Genomic DNA, 17,217 nt, shown 5'->3' with positions numbered 1-17,217 from the left:
ATCGGGTTCGAACCGTGTAGAAATCTTCCGGGTGGTTTTTTGCATTTATATAGGTTTCGGTGGTCTTAATCGGAATCTTTCAAATGAACCGTTTTTACATAAATACAGAGATCGTGACATACGACAGTAACGACACCCTGTAGACTGTAGTAGAGATGGGCCCCCACCGTTCTGTTTTTCCTCGTGCTGAATCCTTCTCGTCAGTCAAACAGTCAAAACACACGTAGACTCTGATGACAAACAAATAAGAACTATTTCTCCATTTACATTAGAAGAAGGAACGAGCCAAAAAATTTGATCTCTGTTCAATCCTAGTCTACTCTCCCACCGGAATTAAGTAAAATCACTCTACCAGCGGCGGATCCAGGAAATATTCTAGGGGGGACTGAACAATACTGCTGCTCGATCTTAAGTCTCAGCCCCCCTACACTATAGAATTTTACCTAAAAATTCATAAAGGCTCTACAGTAATTTGCACTGTTTCGGTTTGGGTAGGGGGGGGCTTGAGCCCCCCCCCCCGCCCCACCGCTAGATCCGCCCCTGCACTCTACCAAAGAATCAAAGAATATGGCTTCAAAATTTAGGACTAGAACTCGTCCAAATAGACTCTAACCTATTTGTATGGGATCATGAGATCTACGATCCTTTTGTTACATTCTTCTTATTAGCAATTAGAATAAACAGAATCCCTATAAAAAATATTTGCAATATAGGTATACAAGAGCACTAGTCTCCTAGAAAAAAGGAGTATTTCATGAAGATATCGGTCCCGTTCGGCTTACCTTATAATCCGCACTATCCAGCTTGTTTTTCCAACCGGAACGGTGTTTTTCTCTCACAACAATTCAGTCAGAACAATGTTTTTCAACCAATTTAGCCAAGTTTTAGCAAGCCGAACGGGGCCATCAAATATTCTGAAACTACCACATGCACATAACCTCTTTTTTCTTACATGTTCTCACCCATCTTCTCTCTCCCCCCTTCACACATCGCTTTCACCCTACATCTTTTTATCTTTAAATGCTTCTCTCTTTATCTTTAAATGTTTCTCTCTTTATCTATCTATTTAATAGTTCCGTACGTAAGGCTACAAGCCATGTTGGAGCATTGGGCTAATCTAAAATATGAGACATAAGGATAAACTTAGGCCTTGTTCGAAATTTTTTGGCGAAATGGTACTGTAGCACTTTCGTTGTTATTTGGCAATTAGTGTCCAATCATAGTCTAATTAGGCTTAAAAGATTCGTCTCGTGAATTTCATCTATGTAATTAGTTTTATTTTTTATTTATATTTAATGCTTCATGCATGCGTCCAAAGATTCGATGTGACGAAAAATTTTGGGAACTAAACAATACCTTACATAGATGCTTGTGTAGGGCACCCTTAAGCTGCATAACTATACGTAAACAACTGATGTCTAGTTGCCTACATAGCCCTAGGTGCATTGCATAAGTTTGTGTTTAGTTACCAGCACTAGAGGTGAGGTCGCATAGTTGAATACAAATATTATATTTGTTTATATGCATTGGGGAGCATGTGCACACTTAATTAGTGACCTTATCATCCTTGAGATGTCATTTTAGCTCTATAGACGTTCACTCATACTTTATTTCCTATATATTTCTCATTGCCCCTGTCATATGAAACGTGTAACTGGATCTCACACAACATCGAACAGATCTAGCTTATTTGGAGCACAAGAATTTACATAGAAATTTTTATAGAAATCGGATTAGTTTGACGATCTGTGCTGGCGTCATGGTGGACCTGCCGAACAGCTGAAGTGGTGATGCAGCGCACCCGCTCCTTGGGCGTGGCCTCCGTTGCGGGGCCCGCGGCTCCCCTCCTTTCCTCGAGACCGTCGCATCGTACGCGCTCCAGTCCATCTCCACCAACCGCGCACAGTGACTCGGACGCCGACCAGTGGGGCCTCCAAGCTCACGCCGGATCCATCCGCCACCTGCTAGTGGGCTCCACACGCTCCTGCGGCCCGCGTGTCAGATAGCCAGCTGCATTAAAGCCCTTCCTCACTCCAAAATGTCGCGCGCTGTCTCAAAGTCGACGCCACCAATAACGCCAGGCCTCCTCGCCAAGCCGGTGGAAACCTCGTGCTCTCCGCCGCCGCCGCCTCCTCGGGCCCCTCCGCCCGCCTCTTCCAGAGCACCAACTCTTCGGCGGATCATGCAGAGCGCGGCTGCCGTCGGGCTCGTCCGGCCATGCGCCGCGCGGCCGCTCCCCACCTACCCTAGCCCACGCCGCGGCGCCGGCGCGTGCATCGGCGGCACCCAGCCGCTCCTCACGCCCCGCGGCCTCCGCCTCTCCGCCCGCGCCAGCCTCGTGCCGGCTTCGCCGCTGGAGGAGGAGGAGAGCCGGAGATGCAGGGCCGGCCGGCACGTGGCGGCGGCCGCCGGGAAGGTGGCGGCGGCTGAGGGGGCCGGAGAGGAAGCGGGAGGAGGGCTCGTCAAGACGCTGCAGCTGGGGGCGCTCTTCGGGCTCTGGTACCTCTTCAACATCTACTTCAACATCTACAACAAGCAGGTGAGCTGACTGACGAAAATCACTGGCGTCTCTCCCTGTCCCTGTGTTGGGGGGGGGACGTGTTGCATCCCTGATGCTCGAGCAGCCCAATTGCTGGCCTACCCTCTGGTTAGTCACCGCGCACTAGTGATTCGGTTCTGACCGACTAGAGCCAAGTGTGCAGATTGGTGGATCTAAGTGCTGGTGATTTTGATTATTTCGGTGCATGCGTGCAAAGGACAGATCCTTCTATTAGTTTGCAATTTCCTTAATCTAAAACTGAATCAAAGACAGAGTTTTCATTTCTCCTTTCATGCATGCCCTGCGTGCTATGCTGAAAAGCGGCCCATGGATTGTTTATGTTTCTTCCATCCGGACATCTCCATTAGGTTAAGTGAAGAGCCAATTGGCCTTGGCCTTTTCTCTTGAGAAATTTATGAATCAGTTATAACAGATGTCTGTTTTGAACCTCATAATCTACTGAAACTAGATGTAGGCCATCCCACTTTCTGCGTGACTGCAAAAGTTAGCTCAAACCCATCATGATCTATAACTGATACAGGCTCCACATGTTGCACAGAAAGAAAACTTTGCCTTCGTTTCTTTTTCTCCATTTTAGATCTGCCTCATACCACACATTTCTAGGCTAGATTTTGCTTAAATTTGTAAAATACGGCCAAGTCTAAGTAGTATCTACATTGTAGTTTTAACTGTACTCAATAACGATTACAATAAAGTTGATGCTTGTTTTGTATATCTGTAGATAGGAAGTATATGCTACTTTTTTTTAAAAAAAAGCTGTTACAGAGCATCCATCTTTTTAAGGATCTGTTATATGTACTGCAGACCTATGCAGCACGGATACGGATACGGATACACGTATCGGTATCGGAAGGATACGGATACGCGGATACGGCGATTTCCTAAAAAACCCGATACGCGGGTACGTTTTACTATTTTTAAATAAAAATAGATAATAGCGCATATTAAAATGAATATTTCCTAAGTGACATATATAGATTTCAAAAGCTTTATTTCGGATAGGAGTACGTACCCAATCCAGTATGACGACGCCCTTGTGGCTGTGCAAGGCGCCGGAGGCCTTGCCGAGCTCGAGCGCGCGCTGCCCCGTGACGAGCTCCAGCAGCAGGATCCCGAAGCCAAACACGTCCGTCTTCTCCGACGACTGCCCCGTGGAGAGGTACTCAGGCGCGATGTGGCCCACGGTGCCATGCACCGCCATGGTGACGTGCGAGTCGTCGTGGTCCAGCAGCTTGGCCAGGCTGAAGTCCCCCACCATGGCCTCGTGGTGCTCGTCCAGCAGCACGTTGGCGGCCTTGACGTCGCGGTGGATGATCTTGGGGTCGCACTGCTCGTGCAGGTACAGCAGCCCGCGCGCGGCGCCCACCGCGATCCGCTTCCGCGTCGCCCAGTGGGGCGTGGGGAGCAAAGAAATCAAGCAGCAAGTAGATGGAGAGGAAGAGGGAAGGGGATTACCTCATGGGATCCACGTCGCAGGGCGGAGGCGAGTAGGGACGGAGGCGAGCGGAGGCGGATCCACGTCGTTGGCGGCCGGCGGGCGGAGGCGGAGGCTCATCGCTGGCGGCCGGCGAGTAGGGACGGAGGCTCGTCGCCGGCGAGCAGAGGCTTGCCGCCGGTGGCCGGCGGCCGGCGAGCGGGGTTGCGGCGCTTGGCGGGGATGCGGCGCGACGCGGACAGTGGACAGCGGACGCTAGGGCGTCGGGGCAGAGGATAAGGTCAGTCTTTCCTGGGCTTCCACTGGGCTGGGCCGAATCGGCACACAAGATACGTGTCCGACCGCGTATCCGATTTTCACGAAAATAATAAAAAAAGGATACTCGTAGGATACGTATCCTAGGGCGTATCGGACACGTATCCGTATCCGATACGTATCGGATACGCGATACATGGCTTCAGGGACGTATTCGTGTAACACAGCTGCAGACTGCACCCATGTGATTGTTTTCAACTTTAAGTCCTGATACATACTACATAGGTGTTCCATATCTGAGGTTAATTTTTTAGACTACCATTTCTCCATAGTTTTAAGGGTTTTAAGTTTTTAACAGGCTGCATGCACAAGACAATCTTGCTTCTATATTTCCAGTGTTTTGACATCCCACCCAGATAGCCCTTATGTTTTCTGGTGGCTATGTCAAGGCAATATTTTACTGACAAATGTCTGTTTGCAACTAGTCTAAGAGAAATTTAAGTGTTGTATATTGGTAATTGTAGTCTTTCTTTATTCATTAATGTAGATTGTGTCACCTTTTAGTTAGTTTCCTTATTCGTGAGAAGCACTTGATGATAAACAACAGTTACCAGTAAATGATACTACTTTCTAAACTGTTCCTATGCTCTGCAGATTCTGAAGGTTTTGCCATACCCTATAAACATCACAACGGTGCAGTTTGCTGTTGGAAGTGCCATTGCTTTGTTCTTGTGGATTACTGGTATCCTTAAAAGGCCAAAGATTTCTGGTGCCCAGGTGAACATTTAGTTTTGTCGGGCAAACTTTTAGTATAAACATAGTGCATCAAAATTAATGTCGGTGCTGTTCTTGTTTCCCAGCTTTTTGCTATCCTTCCTCTAGCTATTGTCCATACCATGGGCAATCTTTTCACAAACATGAGCCTTGGAAAGGTTGCAGTGTCATTTACACATACTATCAAGGCCATGGAACCTTTCTTCTCTGTTCTCCTTTCAGCAATTTTCCTTGGTGAGGTAAGTCTTCTGTTCAACTCTGAAGCCTATAGTAACTACACAACTCTCTGCAATATGATAAAATCTTTCTTGCTTCTTGCTTTTTCTCTGACAAATGAGTGATTTGCAGTTGCCTACACCTTGGGTTGTGTTGTCTCTTCTTCCAATTGTTGGTGGTGTGGCATTGGCATCCCTTACTGAGGCCTCCTTTAACTGGTATGCAATATAGGCACCTTAGATTGCATACAAGCAAGTGTTAGGATGCTTGTTGTGCAAATTTCATTTATCCTTTTCTATTAATTTTCTGTCTTTTGTTCTATTGCTTCATTCATCTGCCATATCTCAAAATTTAGTTTTACAATTGTTCCAGCACTATTGTTTCTGTGTGTTTGCGTGTGCATACACCACCAGGAAGTTAAAAGCAATGGCTTTCTTGTTACCTATTTTATACTCATGTGTAACTTCGAAATTTTCAACACAGGGCTGGATTTTGGAGTGCAATGGCTTCAAATGTAACCTTCCAGTCAAGGAATGTGCTAAGCAAGAAACTTATGGTGAAGAAAGAGGTAGCTGAATTACTATTTTTAAATTTTATTGGGTAATCAAAGCAATCAACTACTCCCTGTGTTCCAAATTATAAGACATTTTGGCTTTTTTAGTTTCATAGCTTTTGCTACCTACCTAGATATAGGTTATGTCTAGATACATGGTAAAAACTAAATTTGAATATGCGTAATTGATTTGGAACGGACGGAGTAATTGATTTGTTAGTTTCAGTTTTTGATAGGTATATCTGTATATGCCTTCTATGTCGTGCCATTCAATTTGATTATATGCCTAACCCTCTTTCTTTTCCTCACTTGTGAACAGGAATCTCTCGACAACATTAATCTATTCTCGATCATTACAGTCATGTCATTCTTCCTGTTGGCCCCAGTAACCTTACTTACAGAAGGTGTTAAAGTTAGTCCAGCAGTTTTGCAGTCTGCCGTGAGTATCCTGCTGCTTATTTATTCATGATACCTTACAGACTAGCTTTTGCATAATTTTATATTTATGAATATTATTTCTTGTGCAGGGTTTGAACTTGAAACAGATATACACAAGGTCATTGATTGCTGCATTCTGCTTCCATGCATACCAACAGGTAGTTATCCATCTTGCTGATATTGGTGGATTTGTTTGTTCTTTGATTACATCATTAACGTTGATTCAGATTACTATATATGCCTGTACAAGTTCCATTTCAAACAATGATCTTATTATTTTAAATTTGTTGAAGGTGTCATACATGATTCTTGTTTCAGATTACTATATATCCTGTACAAGTTCCATTTCAAACAATGATCTTATTATTTTAAATTTGTTGAAGGTGTCATACATGATCCTCGCCAGGGTATCCCCGGTCACACATTCAGTGGGCAATTGCGTCAAGCGTGTGGTGGTCATTGTGACCTCTGTTCTGTTCTTCAGGACCCCTGTTTCTCCCATCAACTCTATCGGTCTGCATCTTTTCCTTTCGCTACTCTTAACTAAATCAATCATTTTGTTCCGTTCACCCTCATGAATTTGAAACATTAAATTTGTGCAGGTACCGGGATCGCTCTTGCTGGAGTTTTCCTATACTCGCAATTGAAGAGACTTAAGCCCAAGCCCAAGGATGCTTGATCATAGACATTTGCAGGTCCATCCAATAGAACTTTGGAAGTTATGCTACTCCAATTGGAGTGATTAGTGAGTGCTGTAGTTAGAATGATGTTTAAAGAAGAGCTACCACTTTGGCGGATAATTTGTGATTTAATTGCTAGCATTTTTGCACTGATTTGTTTGTGTATTAATAATTTTGCAGTGATGCCACTTTCCTTGTGCTGTTTATAGGCTTCTGAAACTGAACTGCGATGTTTCATTGGACCATTTTCAATCGTGACACTAAATTAAGATAGTAGATACAAAAAAAAAGTTTGGTGGAGAGATAAAATTTGGACTTATATGTTTCATGGTCATTGCTAAACCTTTCGGAATGGGCAAAATAATAATCCCTAATCATCCTCATCCTTTTTATAAGCGTATTAGGATTGAGATGACAAACTTCTTAAATTTTGACTAATAATTAGTCAAATTATATATATACTAATTGTATGAATGTTATGTTCATAGATTCATACCTTCAGAACCTACAAACATGGCATTGATTTTGAACAGTAGATATGCATTGGTTTTGAGCAATAACTGATATATCAAATATGACAATTGATTTTAAGCATTTGATGATACGTTGTCAGCGAAACATTGGTTGATGATATACTCCTGCATCCTAAAACAAATCAATTTTTTTTAATGATCCTAAGCCAAATTATCTTAACTTTGACCAGCTTCATAGGAAAGAGTAATGACTATCGATAACATTAAACAAATATATTATGAAAATATATTTCATGATATATCCAGTGATACTAATTTAGTGTCATAAATATAAGTGGATTAGTGGTGTTTTTTTTATAAGTTTGATCAAACTTAAATAGTCTGACTTATGACAATTTTAAAAGTTGATCTAATATAGAACTGAAGGAGTACCCCCTCACTTCACCCTAAAGAAAACGGTATGGTTGTGCCCTACATGGTTAGGGCAGCCACAGTTTGATTCAAAACCAGGTAGTGTTGGAAGTAAGCAACAAAATGTTGCCTTACACTTTGTAGTAGCTGGTGTCAATCGGGATGACAGTAACTAGAAAACCCGATGGGGGAAAGCCCCCGCATCCACTCCCATCAAGGCTCGTCTGGATGCATACAAATCCACCTCAATCCGTGTGATTTGGGAGAGATTGGGGTGAAATTTAGTTTAAGTTCCACCTCAATCCCTTTCAAACTATGTGGATTGGGATTGATTTGTGTGCATCTAAATAAAGTCTCAATGTATAGTTTACCCACTGTTAGTATTTATTAACGCACACAGATAAATCCACAAGCGTATGTATATCGCTGTAGCTTTCACTCGGAAGTATTCCAAGTATCGTATCCATAGGGAAACGTGTGAGACTAACTGTCGGTGTTTCGAGTTGCCACTAACAAGTAAATTCCTAATATTGCGCGTCTAGTTCGGATGATGTGCTAAGAGGACACGATGTTTCTACTGGTTCGGGCAGAATGTCCCTACATCCAGTTCGTTGCTGCTGCTCGTGTTACTACCACTGAAAGTTTGTAGTAGGGGTTACAAAGGGGCGAGAGAGGGACATGTCCTAAGTCTATGATGGAAATGATAAACAGGTGCCGAGAGCTCGGTTGCTGCTCGGTTGTATGTTCAGGGGGTTCGATGAATTGATCGGATTTGAGTCTCCTATGGTGTGTTGCGATGAGTTTCGATCGTTGGTTCGATACCCCATAATGGGACGCCCTGCTTTTCCTTTTATAGGCCAAGGGAAAGCAAGGGTTACAGCGGAGGAAAAAGGAGAGTCAGAAGGAGAAGAAGTCCTCCAGGATCGCGGGGTCCTTTTCTTCTATGTGGGTCCCGTCGACCCTGTAGACGTCAATAGGGACAGCTTCATGTCGCGGCCCTGTTCGTTACTGACGCCATGCACAGGCGTCGTCTCCCGGTTGTGGTGCTCCACTCCATCTAGGTGGACGTCGTGGTGAACTGACGCGTCTGTCATTATTCGTATGAGGGTTAAGCAGAATAATACCGGTTCACCCGACGCTGTTCCTGATGTGAATCCTCAGGTATGGCCCGTCACGGCCACGGGTTATATCGGGGCGTGCCGGTGACCTCCCTTCTGTCAGAGCTTTGACCTAGGCCCAAACGCTTGGACCTGGAGCGGTCGGCGACGGTTTGGGTCTCCGTCAGGCGAGACAGAGTCCCCGACCTCGGGATCGGGCGAGGTGGAGTTCCTCCCTAGTGGCCAGGTGAGGAAGAGCCCAAACCCAAGGCTCGGGCGAGGTGGAGCTAACCCTTAGAGGTCGGACGAGGCGGAGCCCGCGGCTTCAGGTGTCGGGCGAGGCGGAGCCTGCCCTCAGTGGCCGGGCGAGGCAGAGCCCATGGCCTCGGTGTTGGGCGAGACGAAGCCCGTCCTCAGGGGTCGGGCGAGGCGGAGCCCAGTGGCCTTGGTGTCGAGTGAGGTGGAGCTCGCCCTTAGGGGTACAGGCGAGGCGGAGCCCGCGACCTCAAGTGTTGGGCGAGGCGGAGCCAACCCTCAGGGGTTGGGCGAGGCAGGGTTTGCGCGCCTAGAGGTCAAGGTGGAGCTTGTAGTTGTGCTCTTGACTACTCAGATGAATCAATGTTGATGGTTATTAGCTCCTCCTCTTCGGGTACCCTGGTATTGGTCCTCGATAGTAGCCCGTAAGCCTATGGAGGAGTAAAATACTCCTTCAGAGGTTTTTTGGAATGGGAGGACTCTGAGGGTCTTGGCCTCCTTTTGTTGCCCATGGCATGTCCCGGGGACAGCGATTCCCTCTCGTCGAGGTCGGACCCTTCATGGGTATGGCCGTGAGATTTTGGTGGGTTGGTAGTTGGCTAGTTCGAGTGGGGTCCTAGCATCCCATTCAGTGGAGATCTGGCTAGGGTCATCTTGGTGACTGACTTTAGATTCTCAGTGTTCAATCCATATAGTTCTCAGGTCCGTTCGATCGGTCCCGATGGCTCTCTACCTTTCTTCAGGGAAAATCCATGGATCGTACCCAGGCTGAGACTCGATCGTGGGCCAAGATGCCCGTGGCACTCGTGTGCCTTGGTACTAGCCACTTATGGGACCATCCCTTACTCTAAGGGCACCTAGAGCGGTTGTTGAACCCATCGATGGGTCAACCTTTGAACTCCTAGGCCTAGGCGGGCCATAGAGGTGTTTTTTGACCCTGTATTCCTCTTATGACGAGTCATGGCTCGTCCAGAGAGGCTGAAACATCAGGCGAGTTTTCCAAGGGAACGGACAGAGATTGCATGCACACTTCCCGCTGTGAGATGTTGTGGCTGATCGTGGCAGGCGTGGAGATCTAGGCGAGCGGTTGGCTTCCTCGCATCCATCACCCCTATAAAACCAAAGGGTTCACCCCCCTGGGTTTCATACCTTGCATCCTTGCCTCCGCAGCCATGACCACCGCCACCAATCACCTAGGGTCCCCCGTCTTCGCATCCTCGTTGCCGTCGAGCCCACATCCAATCATCCCCATCTCCAATGGATCCGTGGTACCATTCTGACATCACCTTCCAGCACATGGAGGGCCTCGTCCATCGTGGTCTTCTTCCGTGTGTAGACCTCAGTCGATGAGTGGCTATTGCCCCACGAGGAGGATCTGCCATCGCTGTTAGACAGGCTACATGGTGTCGTTCACCCACTTTCATGAGCGTGGGTTCATGACCCCACCCACAGATTTCTTAGGGGGCTGCTGCATTACTACAAGATCGAGCTGCAGTACCTCAATCCCAACGAGATCTAGCACATGGCGGCATTCGTTGCCCTGTGTGACGGATTCATAGGGATCAGCCCCCACTTCGATCTGTGGAGGTACTTCTTCGCTGTCACCCTCTAGAAGAAGAGGGAGAAGAGCGGCAGGTAGGAACTGCACATGCCGATGAGGTGCGCCGACATCCAACTCCGAAACAACCGGGTCAGCGAGTACCCACCGTGTGGCTGTCCACGTCCAACAAGGGGTGACATTCATAGTGGTTCTACCTCAAGAACAACGCCGCTGCCCCTCTACCAGAGTTCACCAGCTGCCTGATCAAAGAGGCCCTAGAGTCATGGAGGAAGTGGGGTGTTCGAGAGAAGGATAAGAAGAAGATCTGGGACCACATCACCGCCATCTAGATCCTGAAGGAGAGTGACCTAAAGGGGTCAGGCATCATCAGGGCCTACCATGCAAGGAGGGTGGAGCCGTTGATAATGTGCGCGCTCCTGCTGTTCGCGATGGTGCCTGAGGCATCACTCAATGGAACGACGCTTGCCGAGGGAGCGCTCCCCCACTTTGAGGTCACGCAATGCATCAAGGAGGCAATGGAGCCTTCATGGGACGATGTGGGTGCCCCCCTCGATTTTGTCTTCTTAGTGCCGGGACATCCTCTGATGCGGCCGGAACCAGGCCACGTCGTCTTCGTAAGTTTTCTCTCCTCACACCTCCTCTTCAATTGATTTCCCAACCTCTTGATACTAACTTTGAGAGGGACGAGACCAGTCGAAGGACCTCATCTTGATGGACCACCTGACACCGTTGCCTGAGGGATTCATCCATGAGGGCAGTGAATCACGCCACGGGTGAGCAACTGAGGAAGGTGAAGGACGATAAGAGGAAGAAGAAGCGGCGGAAGCTGTAGGCACGGGAACGGGGGGAGGGAACTGACAACGATGATGATGATGATGACGGCGATGCCATTGAGGTATCCGATGATGTCGAGTGGGACATCCTAGAGAACGAGGATGCGCTGACAGCTATTGGTTCGTCCTTGTAGGATCTGGGACCCTTCCCATTCCACAGAGGGGAGGGTTACGTTCGGAGAGTCAGTGGAAGCGGGATGTACCATTGGCCTCCCTCAGGAGTCAACTGAGGCGGGCGGCTCTACCGCCGTGCCCAAGGCGCCAATGGAGGTGGGTGGCTCTACCGTCGCGCCCCAAGATCCAAGGGGAGCGAGCCTCTCTGCCTAGGAGTAGGGGGTGGCCTCAAAACAGCCCTGCCCCAACAAGGCAGAGCAGAGGTCGGGGGGTTTGCTCCCCAAACATATCCGCCACCCTACAACGCTAAGGTGAGTCATCAGCTCCTGTGTTTTTTCCTGTTTTGTCCAGATTTCATTAGACTTATGCTTTTCATCTCTTACAGCGTCAGGAGGCAGCGTAATCCTTTGGTGCCTGGTGCCAAAGAAGAGCATCACCCATCAAGAGAGGTGGCAATCGCCAGCTGGTGTCGCGCCCATTTTGGGAGAGAGCGGCACCAGCATGACTGCTTTGCTGACCAGTTAGGTGCTGCCCATGGTGGTGCCCATGCCCTCAACGGGACGGGCGGACGTGGGGGCTCAAGGGACGCCTTTGGAGGTCGTGGAGTAGCCAACGATGGCGGCGATACCGCTGCCGATGATGGGGTGGACGGGACTTCTGACCATGCTTGCGGTGTCGACCGTGGTGGGCGTGACGTAGCCGGTCAGGATCCCACCAATGTAGGCGAAGGTGGTGGTGGCTGTGACAGGCGAGTCACAGCCGGACGCTATCGTGGTGGCACCTGAAGAACCAATGTGACCCGCACCATCAACGGCCCAGGTGATGGCGTTTGGCATGGGCCGGATGGAGGGGGATGTGGACGAGGGGTCCCCAGAGGTCGTGGTGCTGGGAAAGGAGTCAACGTTCGTATCGCTGATCCCTTCCATCGTCGGAGGGATTGTCCCAGTGGGGACGTCACGGCGAGAAGGGTCAGTGGCGATCAAAGCCGACGGGGAGCCAGTCCCTAGGCCCTAATGTTGGTGGGCAGTGACTCGCCCACGTGGGGCAAGCCCCTGCTCTAGTGGGCGAGTTCGAAGGATCCGACATCGATGCTCTTTAGTCTCGATGATGACATAGAGAGCATGGAGCGGGAGAGCCTTGATGTGGGTGTCGCGTCCATGCTCGTAGCCCTAGACCACGCCTGAGGTGCCTTGTGCAACATTGTCGTTCCCTTTGGTCGGGTATTCGCTTGACCCTGCTTCTCGCCTTTTTATTTCTCTACATATTTTTTGTATTCTGACCATCAGTCTCCTTTTAGTCTCTTATCGCTCGCAGCCGAGAGAAGTCTTCGGTTCCTTCACGAGTAGAAGGAAACCTAGGACCACCTTGTCGAGGAGGCATGGTTGTGTGGAGAGGTGACCAGTCAGCTCATTGCCACCTAGCAGAGGGTGGCTAAGCTAACTCCCCTTGCTGAGGAGCCGAACAGTCTTCGGTCACGGGTGGCCAAGGCCTGTTGGCATGCTGACGAGGCTGAGAGGGCGTTCGAGGCCCTATCGGTGAGATCACGAAGGGACGACAAGGAAGCCAAGGTTCGAAAGGAGTAGGATGAGCTACTCTAGAAGGATGCTGAGACCTGCCAGGGGATCCTTGACCTCCTGGCCGAGGTCGAGAAGGAAAGGGAGCTGAGGCTAGGGGCCGAGGAAAAGCTCACGACCTTAGAGAAAAGGGCAAGTCTGGCCACCTCGGCGGTCACCCTGGCTACGCAAGGAGTGGGATGAGCTACTCCAAACCATGGAGAGGCTTCGCTCAGAGTGTGGCTCATGAGGAGCATGAACAGGACCTCCGAGAGCGTGATCTGGCCTACCAAGAGCACGATGACGCGCAGCAAAAGGTTAGCTTCCTCCAGGCTGAGCTTGGAAACGTGACAGCCCAAAAGCTAGATGCTGAGAGCGTCTCTGCCGGGCTGGTCCGTGGACCTCGCCTAGGTGAGGAGGAATCTTCAGGCGAAGAGCGACGAGCTCAGTATCTTGAGTGCCATCCTCAGAGTGGTCTACGATGACCTTGAGGTGGCGTGGTTAGAGGGGACCAGCTCGCTCGCGGCCCATGTTGCCGAGATCATAGCTCGGGTGCACCAGCTCGAAAGGAATGCCCTTCGCGTCAGGGTTAATCAATCCTTCGTGATTGCTCGTTCTCATTACGAGGACATCATCGACCTAGAGGCGATGAGCCATGGCTTCGCTGCTAGCTATGAAGCCCACGAAGTTGGAGATGGAAGCGGCGGTGTCTCCCCTTTCACAGCACTTGGCAGACAGGATAAAAGACATAGTTCTTTCCTAGAGGGTCTAGTTAGTCAGATAGGTCAAATGATCATTATTGTAATCAATGGACAAGTGCCGAACCCTTTTGTATTGTTTAAACAAACTCATCATTTTGTTTTGAACGAATTTATTTTTCCTCCTTTTTTTTGTGTGAAAAGGGGTTCATACGTTCCGACCATTCTGTTTGTTAAGATCATAGAGCTTGAGGTGTAGGAGGGAAATCCTAATCATGCTAGTAAGCAAGAGTGCCATAGCCACTGGGGCATAGGTTTCTTGCAGTCCAACTAGTCTTGCTCAATCATTTATTTCCGCAAACCTTGCTACTAGGTTTAACGCGAGGGGTGTCGGGTGGGGTGACTATTTTAGAAAGGGTGTATTTATAACCTTATCAGCCCCCAAGTGAGATCTAACCCCTTGCTATTGCTAGGGCCAGGTGTCACTAAAGATCGAGGAGAGGATAGTGAAATTAGTAAGAGAAAACATCTCTTGTTTTCACACGTATCCCCTCCCTAGGTTCTGAGCCATCATTCTACGACCGCGTATTCGGTCTCCTCGCGAGTCCAACTTTCCTCAATCCCCCACGCATAGTAGGGGTCCAGTTGAGGGTTGGCTCATCTTTGTGATCGTTGCCCTGTCTACGGTTTCCGCAATCGGAGGGGATGAGCTAACGTCACTTGCCTCGATGGCTCGAGTGACGCGCTCGGTGAGCTCGCTAATAGGCATGTTCGAGTGGAGTCTGGTTCCATCGTTGGTGACGGGGTCAGCATAGCCCTCATGTGGCATTCTACTGCTCCTTAACCCGCCTCCCGATAGATGTCCGAGCTGTTTCGGAGGGCGACTCTAGTGTCCTAATGGCCTCCCCTCAATGGGGATTCTATGGGGTCGGCTCGAGGTTAGGATCCTACGAGATGGTTGAGATGACCCTGTCCACTTCTATGCGGGTCAGGTGAAGGCCTCTAGGGCTCATATGCATTTTCTCCCCTACCTCTATTCAACGTGAGGAGGCCTCAGTCCCTTCGTGGGCTGGCCTTTGAACCCCAGTTAGTTGGACTCCCAATTTTGGGTCGGGTGGCTCGAGCCCCCAAGCCCCATGGGGGTTGGTAGGGGTTAGCTAGATTTCATGCGTCACCCTATCCTCGGTTTCCACAACTAGAGGGGTTGAGCTAATGACACTTGCCTTGATGGCTCAAGTGTCGCGCTAGGTGAGCTCGCTAATGGGCACGTCCGAGTGGAATTCGAGTCCGTCATTCACTAACAGGGTTAGCATAGCCCTCATGTGGCATTCCATTGCTCCTTAACTCACCTCCTAGCAGATGCACAAGCCATTCAATTGGCTTAGGTGTCCTGCTAGCCTCTCCTTGATGGAGATTCTATGGGCCTGGCTCGAGGTTAGGATCAAACGTGAAAGGTCTAGATGTCCCTGTCCGCTTCTAAGCGGGGTCGAGCAAGGCCGCTGGGGCTCATCTAAGTTTTTTCTCCCCTAGCTCTATTTGATGCGAGGCAGCCTCGAGCCCTTCATGGGCCAGCCTTCAAACCTCGATCAGTCACCGCTCATGTCAAATGAGATGACTACCGCTTCGTGATGTGACGCGAAGCATTGTGATGCAATTACTACATATGCAATGGTTGGATGTATGAGATGAATGTATGGATGAATGTATGAATGAATATATAAATGAATGTATGAATGCATGCATGAGAATGGATGAATGAATGCTCATGTATTGGAAAAGTAAAGTGAGGGTTGGTAAAGTTACCTCGGTGGTTTGAGTGACGGGTTCAGGGAGCCCTTACATATATGTCTGTGTGGGGTCTAGGTCCAACATTCATGATGGAGTCAGCGTAACCTGCATGGAGCATCTTGTTTTTCCCTACCTATCTCTTGGCAATGGCCCAAGCCATTCGATTGACTTGGGTGACCTACAGGCCTCTCCTCGGTGGAGATTCTGCAGGTAGGCCCCTCCAAACCCTTCTAGGGAAGGAGGGGGTAAAGCTCAGGGTGCGGGGACAAAAACTCTGATCATGCTGGTGAGCAGAAACGCTTAGCCGCTGGGGCGTAGGTTTCTAGCGGTCTGACCAGGTTTACTTGGAGTTTGTTCCCGCACACCTTGCTTCTAGTTTTTTAACGTGAGAAGGGGTTAGGCACAAAGAATGTCTAGCGAATAGATATTCTTGCTAGCCCCTGAGCAAGGGCCGACCCCTTGCTATTGCTGGGGTCAAGGGCTCGATAGCAAAATTGATTAATAGAAAAACATGCGCAAATTAAGGGCGACCTACTGGTGCAAGACCTACCTTAATGGCACGAGTGACGGGTTTGGGGAGCTCTTTATCAAACATGTTTGAGTGGAGTTTAGGCTTATCATTCATGATGGGGTTGGAAAAACCGACGTGGGGCGTCCTGCTGCTCCCTACCTGTCCCTCGGCAGTGGCCAAGCCATCCGATCAACTTGTGTTACCTACTGGGATAGGACTTACCTGAGGAGATAGGGGATTTGAACATCCTACCCAAAAACTTAGTTAGGCAGATAAGCCAGGTGATGAACTCATGATAAATGGACATGCTCTTAGATTTCATTATGGCCAAATAGTTTTTAGCCCTTCTCCCCCTTTTGTATAAAAAGGTTGGTGCGCTCCGACCCTTTCTGTTTGTCAAGGCCATAAAGCTTAGGGTGTGGGTGAACAAATTTCGATCACGCTAGTGAGCAAAGGCTCCATAGCCACCAAGGCGTAGGATTCTCGTAGTTTGACAAGTTTTACTCAGAGTTTGTTTCCATACCCCTAGCTTCTAGGTATCAATGTGAGAGGGGGTCGGGCACGGAGAATGTTCTCTAGGTGGATAGCTCTTAAACACATATCGACTCTTTCCATGGCTAAGGCCAAAAAGCCTAGGGTGTAGAAAAAAACTCTAACTATGCTGGTGAGCAAAGGCACCGTAGCCACCGAGGCTTAGGTTTCTCGCAGTCCGACTAGTTTTACTCAGTATTTGTTTCCGCAAACTTTGCTTCTGGGTCTTAATCGTGAGAAAAAGTCAGATGTAGAGACTGTCTACTAGATAGATATGCTCTTATTATCCCTTGAGTGAGGCCCAACCCCCACCATTGCTGGGGTCAAGGAGTTCAATTGCAAAACTAATAAGAGAAAGTGTGCGTTTATTAAGGGTAAAAGTGACATAGCTGCTTGATGTTCTAGGCATTGGCGAAGACCTTGCCGTTGATGGTCTTGAGCTTGTAGGCGCCTAGTCGAAGCACCTCTATGACCACATATG

At 48.8% G+C, this 17,217-nt stretch overlaps 1 protein-coding gene across 1 annotated transcript; it reads left to right on the top strand.

The window, feature by feature from the left end:
• Positions 1-2,052: 2,052 nt before the first annotated feature.
• Positions 2,053-7,115, top strand: LOC136549741 (phosphoenolpyruvate/phosphate translocator 1, chloroplastic-like). The gene is made up of 9 exons (XM_066541140.1): positions 2,053-2,539; positions 4,905-5,027; positions 5,111-5,263; positions 5,373-5,458; positions 5,724-5,808; positions 6,113-6,232; positions 6,321-6,389; positions 6,615-6,744; positions 6,834-7,115. Exons 1-9 carry the CDS (start codon positions 2,183-2,185, stop codon positions 6,908-6,910), a joined length of 1,200 nt encoding a protein of 399 aa, XP_066397237.1. The 5' UTR covers positions 2,053-2,182; the 3' UTR covers positions 6,911-7,115.
• The last annotated feature ends 10,102 nt before the right edge of the window (positions 7,116-17,217 follow it).

This window comes from Miscanthus floridulus, chromosome 4, assembly GCF_019320115.1.
Source record: "Miscanthus floridulus cultivar M001 chromosome 4, ASM1932011v1, whole genome shotgun sequence".
Taxonomy (NCBI): domain Eukaryota; kingdom Viridiplantae; phylum Streptophyta; class Magnoliopsida; order Poales; family Poaceae; genus Miscanthus; species Miscanthus floridulus.
The sequence above is the reverse complement of the archived record's forward strand: the minus strand, read 5'-3'. Positions and strand labels throughout refer to the sequence as shown.

What these genes read in the sequence shown, in the direction of transcription:
- LOC136549741 (XM_066541140.1), top strand. Translation starts at nt 2,183, where the DNA reads ATGCAGAGCGCGGCTGCCGTCGGGCTCGTCCGGCCATGCGCCGCGCGG. An exon ending in CAAAGATTTCTGGTGCCCAG is followed by an intron (nt 5,028 to 5,110) that starts GTGAACATTTAG and finishes CTTGTTTCCCAG; the next exon opens with CTTTTTGCTATCCTTCCTCT. An exon ending in ACTGAGGCCTCCTTTAACTG is followed by an intron (nt 5,459 to 5,723) that starts GTATGCAATATA and finishes TTTTCAACACAG; the next exon opens with GGCTGGATTTTGGAGTGCAA.